A 15,473-nucleotide genomic window follows, 5' to 3' on the forward strand; every position below is an offset into this window, starting at 1 on the left:
CCTGGGTTGCATCCAAAGAAGTGTTATCAGCAGGGTGAGGGAGGTGATTCTCCCCCTCTACTCTGCTCTTGTGAGAACTCAGCTGGAGTCCTGGAGTCCTGTGTTCGGTTCTGGATTCCTTGGCACAGGAAGGATATGAATCTGCTCAAGTGAGTCCGGAGGAGGGCCACAAAGACCATCCAAGAGCTGGAGCACCTCCCATGCAAGGGCAGGCTGAGAGAGTTGGGCTTGTTCAGCCTGGAGAAGAGGAGGCTCTGAGGAGACCTTATAGCGACCTTCCAGTACCTGAAAGGGGCTACAAGAAAGCTGGGGAGGGACTGTTTACAAAGGTTTGTAGTGGAAAGACTAGGGGGAATGGGTACAAACTGGAGAGGGGCAGATTTAGACTGGACATTAGGAAGAATTTCTTCACTATGAGGATGGTGAGGCACAGGCCCAGGTTGCCCAGGGAAGCTGTGGCTGCTCCATCCCTGGAGGTGTTCAAGGCCAGGTTGGATGGGGCCTTGGGCAGCCTGATTTAGTGGGATGTCCCTACCCACAGCAGGGGGGTTGGAATTGGACGATCTTTAAAGTCCCTTTCAACGCAAACTATTGATTCTATGATTCTATGATAACAGTGGACAGGTATGGTTGGGCTTGACGATCTCAAAGGTCTTTTCCAACATAGTGATTCTGTGATTCTATGAACCACATTCAGCTGCAGACTCTCAGCATTCATATTTTTGCTGTCAAATAAGCCAATTCAGTGCATTTTAAAAATGCCTTACTCCTACTTATTTCCTCCTCTGACAGCTTGTTTTGGCTTATTGGTAGCTCATTTCAGAAAGAAAATCTTACTGCGCTCCTTAGTGGGGTTACTGTGATATCAGTCTTCGTGTCAAGTTTGTGCTCACGTTCCTCCTAGCTGTTGCCTTCGACAAGATCTTTTCCTCGGGCTTGTGGGCTGTCTCTCTTTCCTAGCTTTTACCTGAAATACTGAGAAAAACTCACCCAACAAACACAAGCAGGATCAAGCTAGCTCCCCTGCGAAAGATCTTTATCGAAGCAATTATTTATCATCATGAGATCTTATTGTAAACCTCTTGCAGAGGTTCTGCAGTTTGCCCTGCGCACGTGTGGCAACTGCAGCATGTCTTGGAGCTGTTGGACCTTCTTCACACCTCCGGGGTGCAGGAACGGAGGGTCTGTCTGTGTGAGTTGGGTGAGAACCAGATTCAGTTGCAGACTCTCAGGATTCATGTTTTTGCTGTCAAATAACCCAATCCAGCGCGTTTTAAAAATGTCTTCCTCCCGCTTATTTCCCCCAACAACAGCCCGTTCGGCTTAGTGGCAGCTTTTTCAGCAGCACGAACGCCCCGCAGCCCCTGAGCGAGCTCTGACCCCGGTCCTCGCTCGGTCCCTGCCCGGTGCGGGGCGGGCGTGCGGCTCTCCCCGCCCCCGGGGCAGCGCTGCGGGGCGGGGGGGAAGGGGCGGCCCCACGGCTGCCCTACAACTCCCCTTCGGCCGGGGTAGCGGTTCCGTAGGAGCGGGATGGAGGGGGCGGTGGGGCTGCAGACCTCGGGGAGCCGCTCCCTGGGCAGAGCCCTGTCCGGCACCCGCCTGCCGGAGCGCCCCGGCTGCCCGCCGCCCTCCGCCGAGGCGCGGGTGCTGGTCATCAACACGGGCGGCACCATCGGCATGGTGCAGGACGCCAAGGGTGAGACCTTGCGGGCTCCCCGAGGAGGGGCGCGGGCGCGGGGGTCGGGGTTCCGCCTCCCCCCGGGGTCCAGCATCCCCCCTGGGGTCGCGGTCCGGCATCCACCAGGAGCCGTGGATCCAGCATCTCCCCCCGGGATCTGCGGTCTAGCGTACCCCCCCGGGGTCCCGCCTCCCCCCGGGCTCCAGCATCCCCCCACACCCCCCCCCAGGGTCGCAGTCCGGCATCCACCAGGATCCGTGGTTCAGCATCCCCCCAGGGATCCGCGGTGTAGCATCCCCCCCCTCCCAGGGTCCCGCCTCCCCCCGGGGTCCAGCATCCCCTGCTCTCTCGTAGCTGGTGGGAATGCTTTCCTCTCTCTGGTCCTTCCAGGTGGCAGTTTCGGTGGCTTAGCTGATAGGCATCCTTCCATCCACGCAGCGAGTTAGTGCAGGCTTTGGCAGAGGGCAACGTGTTTCCTGAAGCGTGAGTCCTTCCTCCCCTCCTCCGTGCGCTGAAAATGAAACCACCTTAACCGTACAAGTCATACAGCTCTTTTTTTAGCCCCAAAAGGGCCACTGTCCCTGGCAGCCTGGAGAGCACGTGCCTCGTATGCCCACTGGGAAGAGCGTGGGCTGTTGGAGGTGGTGGCCACGTCAAGGGTTTTCAAGTGGTGACCTGACAGATGAAGCTGATGCAAGTGTGGCAGCGTAGGTCCTGCCAAGCGACATAGCGATTGAGATCAGATGCAGCGTCTGCGCTCACCTGCGTCTGGGCAGGCTTCTACTGCTCTCCTGCCATCTCTTGACTTCCTCCCAGAGATCATGAAAGAGTTCTGCTTTGCCTTACCACGAAAGGATGAGACTTGTGTGGATCAAAAGGGCAGTTGTGCCGGCCCCTCTCCCACCAGCTGAGAGATGTTCAGATCCAAACTGAACTCTGAGATGTCTCCGCATACTACCTGCATTTTAGCTGACAATTTCCAGGATACTTTCAGGTGCCCCTAAATGTCAGTTGGTAGGAAACTAAAACCTAACAATTTACCTGCCCCAGAACCCCATTCCCTAAGCTGGTTGGGGTGGCACCTCAGCACCACTAAACCCTCACTCAGTAGGCGCAGATCGCACAAGATGCCAGAAGCATCCGCCAACTAATGTGTCTGGAGAAAAGAATGGATTTTGGCCAGATCTGACTTCCCGCAGGGCTGTGGATTTCACAGCATTGTTATAAAGGGAAAGGGGATATTGTAGCAGAGCAGGAGGAGCAGAGAGAGGGAAGCAGTCCCATTTTGATAAACATCTATGACGTTTCCTTTTTCCTTGACCTGGGAGGAAGTGGAGCGTCCCAAAGCTTCCAGAACCTGTGTCTGTCTAGGTTCAGAAGTGTGGGTACGTCTGTTCCCTACTACAGAATTTCAAGACCCTGCCTAAGTACCACCACAGCTACTCATTTGTAGAGTTAAACCACCTCAGAGCTTCCTAGGCTAGATTTTTTATTTAATACATATCCCTCCTTCTCAGAAGATGGTGTGTAGCTGATCCTTCTTATTGTGGGGAAGATGCTTTAAGGGATTGTTCTGCTTTTTTTTTTTCTGGTTGTCATCTTTGTGTTTAATTTGTTTGAGTTATAAAAAGAGGTGTGTATTTCAAATGACATGTGGTGGCTTTCCCCTCTGTCTGCGTTGTTTATACTCAAATAATTCCCTACTTCTATTGTGTCAGCTTCTCAACCACTTTTTTTAAGCAAATAAATTAAAGTCTTGTCTCAATATTTTATAAATGGGCTCCATAACCTCTTCTCATCTTGCATGTCTTTTCTTTTTCGTTTTGCTTCACAAGTGCCCATCATTAAAGCAGGGAGTGAGTCAGTATCATTGGATCATATCTGTTAGATTGTTTGCACATCCTGGTGAGGGTTTCAACCTGCTTTTCATACACAGATCTGGCAGCAGAGCAGCCAGAGTACCTCTTTCAGAATGTTTGGCACTCTTTAGTGTTCAGACAGAAGCTGGTGAAAGGGCATGGGAAAGGCAGCAAGCTCCAAAGGAAAACACAATAGATCCTCATTTCTTTTATTAATCAATGGATAGAAAGTGCCTGTTTACAAGCATACCTAGAACTACAAGTGTTTTATTTCAGGCAAGGTGAACAGGAGTATCTTCCTTGAGCTGCATGAAACTTTTCATAGCAGCTACTGTTCAAATTGAAGAGGTGAAGCTAGGCTTTCACTTAACTAATTTCTGTCTTGGCTTACAAGCTTTTCTGTGGCCTTTCCAGTTGCAGAAGATGATTTTGTTTACAAAATCAGACAGTTTTGGTCGGCGTAATGTGTTCTGTAAGGAATGTGTTCCTGTGCAGAGCTGCCCCCATGTACAAGACTGATACATTCCCTGGGTTCATTGAACATGTATGGAGCAATTATTTATCATCATGAGATCTGATTATAAGCCTCTTGCAGAGGTTCTGCAGTTGACCTGTGCATGTGTGGCAACTGCAGCATGTCTTGGACCTGTTGGACTTTCTGCACACCTATAGGATGCAGGAATGATTTATGGAAGATGGATGGTCTGTTTGTGTGAGTTGGGTGAGGACCAGATTCAGTTGCGGACTCTCAGGATTCATGGTTTTTTTGCTGTCAAATAAGCCAATTCAGCGCGTTTTAAAAATGTCTTACTCCTACTTATTTCTTCCACCAATGGCCCGTTTTGGCTTATTGGTAGCTCATTTCAGAAAGAAAATCTTACTGCACTCCTTAATGAGGTTACTGTGATACCAGTCTTCGTGTCAAGTTTGTGCTCACATTCATCCTAGCTGTTGCCTTAGACAAGATCTTTTCCTTGGGCTTGTGGGCTGTCTCTCTTTCCTAGCTTTTACCTGAAATACTGAGAAAAAACCCACCCCACAAATACAGGCTAGCTCACCTTAGAAAGATTACTTGTCTTCAAATAGTCTGCCTGGGTAACTTAGTTAATTATCTGTCTTTTCTAGACATAGCGGACTGCCAAAGGACTGGCTGCTATAGTCCAGATCTTTTTCTGTTTGAAGCCTATTCACCTCATTTTTGAAAACTCCAAGTACTACAGCTGCAGAAATGAGTATTTTGGAGAATGCTTTCTGCTTGTCTGCCTTAACAAAATGTAGTTGTTACTGTTGGGATCTGGCACTGTAGACATATGTGCCATTTGTACTGATATTCCCATATGTAAAATCTGGTTTAGCAAAGTCCTTTGTATTCCTCAGGATGGAGAGTTCGTTAGGATTGGGGATATTGACTTTAGCAATGCTGATGTGCAGTATGCTTTTCCTCCCCAGTACCTGTGGTTCCTTGGGTGCAGATCGTAACTGATGCAAGATGCATCAAACTTTTTCAGCTCTCTGTTCTCTGCTGCAGGGTATAGGATATCTTGATTGATAAGTAGCTAGAATTATGTTATCTGTAGCACTGGAGTAAAAAGCAGAGTCCTCAAGTGTAGATGAGACAACTATGTCTGTTCTCTTTGGCCACAGTTCCCTGTTTGCTGTTCTGCCTTTGTCCATCTGCTTTGTGATGCTGAGGTTGGCCAGCTAAAGAGGGAAAGGACAGAAGTTGATGAGAGCTATTTGAAGAAGTTGCACAGCCTACTTCTTCTCCGCAGCGGTGAAGTTGCTTCGAATACCTGGTTAACAAGCTTGGCTCACAAAAGATTTTTTCCATGCATAACAAAGTCCAAGTGTTCTTAAAACAGTTGCATTTGAGTTCTCTTGTGTTTGCTTCTTGAAGCTGTAAAGCAGAAAACACTGCTAAAGGTGGATGCATTTAGGGAACTGCATAGGTTCAAGTGGGGCATCTCTGATACTTCTGCAGAATGGTCTAGGTTCAGTGCAAGCAACTGCAGAAAAATCCTGACAGATTTGTGATTAAGAGGAAAGATGAAGAACTGCCATTTATAAAGAAGGGATGTAAGAATATTAATGTACATCAGCCCCCCATTTCCCTACAAAATCCAAAATCTAAACGGTCTAATCCATTGTCAGTATTCAGAACCAGAATGAGCATTGGACAAACAGAAAAATAATCAGAAAACACTTGAAACTGGGTGCGTTTCGGAGCAAAAATTACTCTATGCCCGAGTGCAGCAGAAGTGGCCATTTGTGACTGAGCTAGGAACATTCTTAATAGGAAAAGCAGGGATTATGGCTGAATGAAGGAAACATCCAAAGCTTGAAAGTGTTAAGTATAGTTTGTGAAACAGAGTATTCCGGCAGGATTCCAAACAATGCAGTCAAATGCTGTTGCCATCCTGTGAGAAAGTTGCCTACAAAGGGGCCTGCTACTTCATTTAAGGCGAGCCAGGAGGGAGATTAGGGAGCTCTTTAGGATTTTTCCATCAGTTTGAAAAGTAAATGGAAGATGATAAAACTACTATTGAAAATACTCTCTGTATTTTGGAGTATTTTAAAGAAATTTTCTTGTTGAAAAGTGAAGGAAAAAAAAAACCCCAGATACTAACTTGGATGAGAATCATGTTTAAACAAAGAGAAGAACTGGGAAGTAGGAGAGAATTATCTGGCCTTAAATTAAAAGAATAGCATTGTAGAGTGCTTTGGGTTGGAAGGGACCATGAAGGTCCTCTAGTCCACCCCCCCTGCAGTAAGCAGGGACATCTTCAACTCAATCAGGTTGCTCAGAGCCACATCCAACCTGACACTGTTTCCAAGGATGGGGCCTCCACTACTTTCCTGGGCAACCTGTTCCAGTGCTTCACCACCCTCATTGTAAAAAAATTCTTCCTTATTTCCAGTATAAATCTACCTTCCCTTAGTTTAGAACTGCTTGTCCTGTCACAGCACACCTTGCTAAAAAGTCTCTGCCCAGCTTTCTTATAGCCCCCCTTCAGGTACTGGAAAGCTACTGTAAGGTGTCCCCGGAGCCTTCTCTTCTCCAGGCTGAACAATCCCAACTCTCGTAGTAGATGTGCTCCAGCCCCTGGATCATTTGCATGGCTCTCCTCTGGACCTGCTCTAATTAGCTCCATGTCCTTCCTGTGCTGAGGGCTCCAGAGCTGGATGCCGGAACAACTAGAACTAAGCAGGAGTAATGAGGTTTGAGAGTTTTTTTGCCAGCTGAACGAGTAGTATAAAACACATTTGCCAAGATTAAACTGAACAGTAGCACCAGTAGAATCTTGACGTCCTGAAGTAAGTTCCCTGAATAAAAGAAGTCTCAAAAAGTCAGACTTAAGAAAAACAGAGTGACCTCTGGCTCTAGACACCAGGACTGTTGCTTCCTGGACAGGGTATTGAAAGATGAGTTGCAAGTGAAATTCATGAATGAACTCAGTTCTATGATGATGGGGATTGTAATATCAAAAATTCAGGGGCCTTTCTGGCTAGCAGAGAATGGTGTGTGGATTCCCGTGGAAACACATGGTTGCAATCAGGGCACCTGCAGATTCAGCACACGCCGAATGTGGTTTAAGCCCTAACAGTTGTAGGGCCCCCTGCCACAGCGAGAAAGGCAATATCACGGGTAGGGAGAGGGTGAACAGAGCTAAAGATGCATCCGTGCTTTTGACTTTTTCTACTGAGCAGCTTATGCACCTTTTCTACTTGTGGTCAATTGAGAATTGAAGAGAGCGTGATTAGAACACTTTTAATTAAGACTTTTCTGGGAAGCTGAGGTTTTTCTATATCTGTTAATGCTCAATACCTTCTGTGGGGTTTGGTTTAGCTTTCTCTTTTATTTATTTATTTTTTCTCTATGGAAATGTTGTTGCCATTGACAGCGAGACATGACATGCAGCTTGCCAACATAGCTAGACCCGTACCTTGCTGTTTGTGCCAATACTGCTGTAGGAGAAGGAGCTTAGGTGAAAATACTGCAAATTCATAGTACAAACAAATGCTCAGTGTTAGGTAAGGCTACCAGGTATATAATAGCTATGGCAAATGTAAAAAAGAATGGTAGCTTTTTGCCACAGCTACAAAAATTAACTTCTTGCCCCTGATGCTGATCAGTATTTGCACACAATTGACAATTAAAAATAGGTGAAAATAGAAATATTTAATATGGAGAAAATTTGTAATGTTATTTCTCTTAAATAAGGGATTTATTTATTTCTAGTCAGGAAAATAATAACTGCATGGAGATTTATTTGTCTTATCCCATTTTCATGCTCTTGAACTGGCAATAGACTGTTTAAATTTAATTTGTAAGGATGGGCAAACAGCTGTGTAACTGGAGTTATTCCCTCCTGGCTGTGCCACTTGCTTCCTCCCATCCCCACTCCTTTGTTTACTCATGATATTCTTTATTTTTAAGGACTTGCTCCTGAGGCCAACAAATTAGTAAGCAGCTTGAAAACAATGCCGATGCTGCATGACGAGGGATATGCCCAGGAAACAAAACTGAACAACGTCCATGAACTTCCAGATAACACGTTGGTGCTCCCGTAAGTGCATTTTCCTTGGGGAGAGAGAGAGTTAGGAAGTATCGTGTTGATTTTCAGATAATTCAGATGTAATTATCTCCAAAAATTTACCATGAAGAATCCATTATGAGATTAACAAAAATGCTTGTATTGACTTAAAAGGAAAAAGCCTACCATGTCTGACACTATAGAAAACGTCTGGTTTGATGTATTTGCAATGAAGTGTCTTAATACTGCTTGAGAAATAACTTTTAAATTAGGCAACAAGTAACCATTTGGGAGAGATTGGTCCTGTGTTTTTTTTCTTGGTTTGGATATTGATTTGCTGCACAAACATACAAATACTCTGTAGAAGCTAAGAGAACTGTAGGTACAGCTCTGTAAATTATCCTCAGCATAGGTCTGAAACATTAGCATCTAATTAATGCATCTCTGAATAGGCCTCATGCTTTAATTCTGAAGGCTGCCTGTTTTTAAAAAGCCCTAAAAGCTCATTGTCTTTCCCAAATTTATGCAACATTATGATAATAAGCAGTGGGCTTATAATTAATTTGCATTGCTTCTTAACTGTTGGGCAATGATTAATAAGCTTATAGGTTTTATTTAGAGGGCAGTATGCTAATTTGAGATAGTCCTCAGCTGTGATGAATGACTGTACCCTTGTAAACATGTTAACTTCATGCAAAGGATTTTACACAGTCATTCAAAAGTAAATGGGTGTATAGCTGTAAAAATTGATAATTTTTTAATTTTAATTTTATATTTTTTAATCTTTAAGGAGAAGATCAGGGCATTCAAAGAAAATATAAGGTTTATTAATTTCTTTCTATTTTGTATTGAGGTCTGTGTGTAAAGCTTTTAAAAGTAACCATTTGAAAGGCAGATGGCAGGAAAAAGGCTAAAGAGAAAAGAAATGGACTCCCAGTAGAGTAGTATTGATGTGAACATACAGTTTGTGTTAAATGTGATGGTTACACTAAGAAAAATGGAGTTCTGTTAACGATACTGTAACTGAATAACTTTAAGGGATTTGAAATATAACAAAACTACATTAACATATGCGACGGTGTGAGTCCTCAGTATACTTCTCCTGGCACGCATTTTTTGTGAAGAACAAAAAAGCTTAAAACCATCATTCACATCAAAAATTGAGGCTTAAAAAACAATCTTTTCCAGGTTTTCTGGCACTGCTAAGTGCTGTTTCTGGAGATTAGTCATGGCGATTTGCCACTTTCTCTTTTGCACTAGCTGAGTGATATTTTAACTAGGCAGTTGAGAAATATTGTGAGTTTCTGAGCGGAGAAAATAGGAGTATTTTGTGAACTTTGTATATCTGTGTGATAACCTCAATGTAAGTGGAAAGATACAATCTCTGTTTAGAGAGAGGCATAAAAAGTCATAGACTAGGCTGGTCTCTGCTGTTGGTATGTCATGTTTTATTTAAAAAGCACTTCCTCAGGGGAGCTTTCTTTTCACAGATTTTCAACTGACTTCCAAAGTTGCTCTTAGCACGTGTAAATGTGATATCCAACAAAGCCATTCAAGTCTTAACTTCTTAGGTACAGTATGTCAGTTGGTTATGAATGAAAAGTACACATTGTTTAAATGCTCTCTCTGCTGTACGCAAATGTCCTGCAGGCTTCATGAGGGGAGTGGGTCTGCAGTTTTTATTAGTTGGTGAATTGGCAATGGACTCTTGGGTTTGCGTACTTTTTTTTAATTGCTGTAAATATATACGAGAATAGCAAGTGGGAAAAAAACACTATTGCAAATGCTGAGGGAAAGTAATCAACTTTTCTGTGCTTGAAGCACTTTATTTTTGGGAACTTCTACACATCCATGCAGTATTCTGGTCTTTTCTATAGCCTTTCAATGTCTTCTAGTGTAAATGTTGGATTATCTATCACACTTACAGCTGGCAGGGAACTTTCTGTCATTCCCAGGTAGTGGATGAGCATTGAGAATACACTGAAGATGACCCTGTTACATATGCTCCTGGATGGCTCTGCCTGGAAGCGCAAGTAGGGAGGACAGAGCTGGCCTGCTAGCAGTTCTTTGTTATCTGCTTGTTGGCCTGTGTGTTGCTAGATAGGAACATATCCCAACTAACTTAAGAGTGGGTGAAAATGGTGGAGATTCTGTCCTCTTCCAAGCTTCAGAAAGGTAGCAGAAAATAATAGTAGTAGGGTTCTTTTTTTACCCCAAATCTTAACTAGCCAAGTGGAATTCATGTGTAGTTGACTTTGCTCTGATGGGTTAGAAAGTTAGTGTGGAGAAATGGGCATATTTTGTGGAGTAAAACACATGCTCTGCATGCAGTCTGCGTGGCTGGCAAATCGAAGGTCACTGAAGGGTGATGTTTCTTGAAAAAGGCAGGTGGAAAAAGGGAGACGTGTGATCCTGGGAAGCAGGCAGAGCAGACAGAATGCTTAGAGCTAGGACAACCCTACCGTGATTCCATAGCTGTCATTGCTTTTGACAAGTCCCCTCCAAAATTAGGGTTGTGTAATTTTGTAAGATGTTTGAGTGCCTAAATGCTTTTCAGAAGTGTCATTGGTCTCCATCTGCTGGGCTACACACTGCATGATGCTTGCAAGTGTTATGTTCCTCAGCCCCACAGGTACTTTACCCTATTGCTTGACTGTTTGGATTTGTTTGTTTGGTTGTTTTTTTTTTTAACTTGCGTAGTTAGTTTGTCTTGGTTTTATTGTATTTGTAGCAGTCTTTTCCCAGCTGTCAAAGTTGCACTTGTTCAGTGGCCAATAATTGATCAACCGTCAGTTTATAGTCCTGAGGCCTCTGTTTTCTACCTAGGCCACTGTTTTAAGATCTTTACCATTTTGACATTGTTAAACTCTACATCATAACAAGAGACAGCTGGTATGAGATAGCAAACCATATAGCAAGGTGACAACAAGTCAAATAGGCTGGGACTGGGGTTTTACAAGGTTAGCCTGTTGTTAGCAAAGACAAGAGTTTACTTGAAGATCTTAATTAACCCAGAGAGATTTCCCCGAAATCTGAGGTCAGAGAAACTGAGTGGATCTTCTAAAGGTCAAAAAAGTGAATCAGAGTCGTAAGTCTCTTTAGAGACAATACCCTTTGTGTCAGAGAAGAATATCTATTCATTGAGTGTCTATTGATACTTATCAAAGCATAAAAAAGTCATTGCAAATCTTCTGTAAAGAGATTTTCTTTCCCTATAACCTTTGGGAACTTTATAGATTCTTCTCAATAGCTTATGAAATGTTTTTTTGAACCTTGAACCTTTGTATTGATTTTTGTTAGAATTCTGTTCCAAACTTAAAGTAACTCTGGTTTGTTCTTTGCTGTCTTTAGTGATGCCAGCTCCTCCCTGCCTCCTAAATTATATTTATTATTAAATTAAATTTAGGGATTTGTGCTTTATACCACATCAAGCCTTAAACTTCTAAATTTGACCCAAATTAAGACCATTTGTTTTTTGTCATAGACTTTGGGGGTGGGGAGGAAAAGGGTAAAAACTGCTGATTCAGAGAAAAAATAAGAAGTGATGAGCTGATATTAGCTCTAAGAACTCTTTTTTTCCCCAATTCTTTTTCCTCTTAGTGTCTCTAAGCAAAACAAGAGAATATTTTACACAATCCTTGAGCTGTCACCGCTGCTTGATTCTTCCAACATGACACCAGAGGACTGGGCCAAAATTGCAAAGAAACTTGAGGTACTGTGGTGTGAGATAAGAATTCATTTGTTGCTTACACAAAACCAGCACTATACCTAATATACTTTGCAAGATAAAATGATTCAATAGTGTATCTGTTTTTTATTTAAAATATAAATGTAATGTACCTTGTTTAGTTACTTGCAAATTCAAAAGTACTGTGCTTGCAAAGCCTGATAATTTTTTTTTTTCCTTTTGAAAATGTCACAAACTTATGAAAATTATATAGTTCCTCCAATGATATGCCATGCCATAATCCTGTACAAGAAAATAAAATAGGAAAATTGCAGGTCTGATTGAATAAGTTATGTAATATATAGGGTGATATGTTCTAAAACATTGATTTAAATTCACTGCACAAAAATGTTGAATAAAATCCCTGGGTGTAGGTGACTTAACCTAAGGTTGCTTAGTTACACGTCATTCAAGTGTTCAAGTAACTTAATAGTTGGCTATTGACATGGAATATAATTTCATGTCTTTATGCCTTTCTTACTCTGGACACAGATGGACTTGACTAGCTTTTGCTTTGCAGCCAGTAGAAAAAAATGCTGTCATGGTTTTGTTCCCACACTGGGAAATGTTTAAAGCCCTAGATATTTCTGTATGGATAGATAAACTCATTACATCCTTCTCTAGATTAAAAAAAAAAATCAGCATTTCTGTGCTCCTGTCTGTGTGTCTGAACTTAGCTTTGTGCTTTTAAGAAAGTAGGAATGTGAAACGTTTCAAATACTTCACACCAGGAATTCATACATAGCTGTTAGAAGTAAATAACCGTAGGCCTAGTAAGATATTGCACTTCCAATCCTGCTCACTCTGTGATAGTTGGCTTTATTGTGTAAATTTCCTTCTTCAGCCAAGCTTTAGTAAGGCATACAGGCAGTGTAGTAATGCAGAGAATAATACTGAACATTCAGGTAACAGTCTTTCACCTTTAGGTCCTGTAATCCTCAAAACACCAAAGTAGGGATGATGCTCCTCCTATCAAATGCACCTTGCCAGGGCAGAGATGGGGCTAGTGTATAGATGGAGAGCCTCTGGGATGGAGCAGAGATTTATCAGCAAAAAGCCCAGGGCCAAGAGTAGAAGGGAATCCCATGCTAAACAGGAGAGAATGTACCTTTTTTCCTTAGTAGCATATTAGTTTCATTACAAAAAAAAAAAATAATTGTTTGTTTCTTGTACTCAAAATGCAGCTTCTCAGTATATACGTATATCCAGTTCATGTAAGTGAAAAGTCCTGAGAAGGGAAAAAGAAACCCTTCTTCAACTATGGGACTTACCTGTAGACGCTGCCACTTTGTATTCATCTTGGTAGGGCCCTGACATGCTGCTGACTTTCCAGACCAAAGCATTCTACGATGTTTCTGTGGGATATCTCCTTAATTCCCAGCCTGATCTTTTACATTATGAAGCTTAAACCAAGCTAGGTTCTTTTGCATCTAATAAGGTTCATAAGGCTGAAAATACTTGCCATCCTACTAACTGAGGTAGAGACAACAAGTGGCTGTTGCTATGATCTTAGCCCGTCTTGAAATTTGCTTATCTTGTTACTACATTGGTGAATAACTACAGCAAACTTTTTGCATCATGCTCTAGTTTGTCCTACAGAAAGATCTTGCAACATTGGCTGTTGTTCTGCTGCCAGTCTCTGTAGCTTGTTAGAGATAAGCAGAAATCCCCTGAAACTTCCCATAGGTGGCAACATGTAGGCATGAGTATCAGTGAGGAAACAGCAAAAGGGCAAGTACAAATCTGCAGGTGAGTTCGCAGGTGACCTTATTATCGGAGATGCCAAGTGTGTGTGCATACTGTAGCATAAAAAGTGTAATTACAAAGAAATCCTGCTTAGTTCTATGGCAACTCCCCACTTCTTTTCCCCGTGCTGGCCCTTCATGTATCTGCTTAGACTTCAATGTCATCCATTCTGTATTACCAAATTATATTAGAGACATCAGTGTCTCTCACTACAGTGTTTACTATGTGCATCACTCTTAAAATAGGGGAACCAATTCCTTTTTCCTCCAAAAGCCAGCAGATGACTTTATTCCAAGATGAACCATGCAGTTCATGGCTTTGCATTAGTAAAAATTCCTGTGTGGAATTATATATAGATTAAAGTTATTATAAAATTCCCTTTTGCATCTGTACATGCCTGATAGTCTAAGGGACTTCTAAAAGACCGGCAAGGGTATGCATGTTAATGAACAATAAGAAGCCTCTTCACCTCTTTTTTTGCTGCAGAAATCACATTCTGCTGCAGAAAGGATGGCTTTTCAACAGAAGAGGGCACTCTTACACTGGCAATTTGCCTGTCTGCCACACAGATTAAAGGGACTCTTTTTTCTATATGTTATGATAGCCTTGGTTTGCTTAATCTGTTCCAGTAAATGATGTAATCCCTAAAGTAAAAGCAGCAACAAGAAATCAGACTATACGACTAATTTGCATATGTTAACATTCCTGTTTAAAGCCACTGCTAAGCTTTTCTTAATTAGCAATCTTCTGGTTTAAAAATGCTGCATTAATATGTATACATAGAAGAATCTCTTTGACTGTTCCATAATTAGAATTACTGGCTCTAATGCTTAGTGTCCTATTAATTCTTAATTGTATTTAAACTGAAAACAGGATAACTTTGAGAGGAATTATGCGTGTCGTACCCTTTAAAGTATTCTGCTGTTGCTTCCACCAGTGGAAGTAACGCAATATATACCTCTCTTGCTGATGCCAGTGCATTACTCTTAACTATGTGAAAACTGTCTCTCCGTCTCCAGGAGCATTATGAAAAGTATGATGGTTTTGTGATCCTTCACGGTACTGATACCATGGCCTATACAGCTGCAGCTTTATCCTTCATGTGTGAGAACCTGGGTAAAACTGTTGTTCTAACAGGATCTCAGGTAATGGACTTAATTTGAAGTTGAAGTCAGAAGCCTCATTTTTTATTTTTATATGGAAAACTAGGTAGTATCCTGATTATCACTAGTTTAGTAGTGTATGGTGAGCCTCTGGCCAGGGTGACCGGTCACAGTGCTGATAGAAATTAGTGAGAATTGACGGGCTCACCAGCTGAGGATCTGCCCCATAATTTTATCATTAATGACTTTACAACTCTGTACCAAATCAGACCAGTAGTTCATTATGGCTGGAGCCAGATGCTTCAGAGAAAGATATAAGAGCCTGTCATTGGCCATTGTGTATTAATCGGTTTATAAGAGAAGCATCTTTCCAGCCTCAGGTGGCTGCTGGTTGTTAGCTGTGTTTTTTTCTTTTAAGGCCCTGAAGCTTATTATTTCTTACTTCATCAATTATTATTGTGTTTTATGTTACTCATTGTTGCATTCTTCATAACTTCTTTGATAATCTCTAAGCATTAAATGCGTTTTTGATCAATACTGTTCTACAAAACGTCTAACATGGTCTGTTTCCTTCTCTCTAAAGTCTACGTGTATTAATTTTCATTCTCGGAGCTAGAGATCAGCCCTTTGCATATCCTCTGAGGGGGAGGGTTTGTCTTACTAGACTAGCTTGCTTGAGTGTAAAATACAGCTCTAATCACAAAAGAGAGATGAAACATCATGCTGTAAAATTCCCCTCCCCCATGTCATAACTTCCCTTTCATATGTGGTGTATTTGAAGTCAAAATACACAAGTCTAGGAAGGAATAGGCTCACATTTACTGC

At 42.3% G+C, this 15,473-nt stretch overlaps 1 protein-coding gene across 3 annotated transcripts in view; it reads left to right on the forward strand.

Annotated features, from left to right (window-relative positions):
* Positions 1 to 1,467: 1,467 nt before the first annotated feature.
* ASPG (asparaginase) overlaps positions 1,468 to 15,473 on the forward strand; it is a 52,516-nt gene continuing 38,510 nt past the window's right edge. Inside the window, exons 1-4 of one of the 3 annotated variants that reach the window (XM_054067491.1) lie at positions 1,468 to 1,696; positions 7,976 to 8,105; positions 11,673 to 11,784; positions 14,565 to 14,690. In XM_054067491.1, the coding sequence (XP_053923466.1) occupies positions 1,531 to 1,696; positions 7,976 to 8,105; positions 11,673 to 11,784; positions 14,565 to 14,690 (534 nt within the window). In that variant the 5' untranslated portion in view covers positions 1,468 to 1,530. The remainder of the gene's footprint in view (positions 1,697 to 7,975; positions 8,106 to 11,672; positions 11,785 to 14,564; positions 14,691 to 15,473) is intronic. The other 2 variants (XM_054067490.1, XM_054067488.1) reach the window with 2 other exon arrangements.

The sequence above is a fragment of the Cuculus canorus genome, chromosome 5 (genome assembly GCF_017976375.1).
Source record: "Cuculus canorus isolate bCucCan1 chromosome 5, bCucCan1.pri, whole genome shotgun sequence".
Classification (NCBI taxonomy): domain Eukaryota; kingdom Metazoa; phylum Chordata; class Aves; order Cuculiformes; family Cuculidae; genus Cuculus; species Cuculus canorus.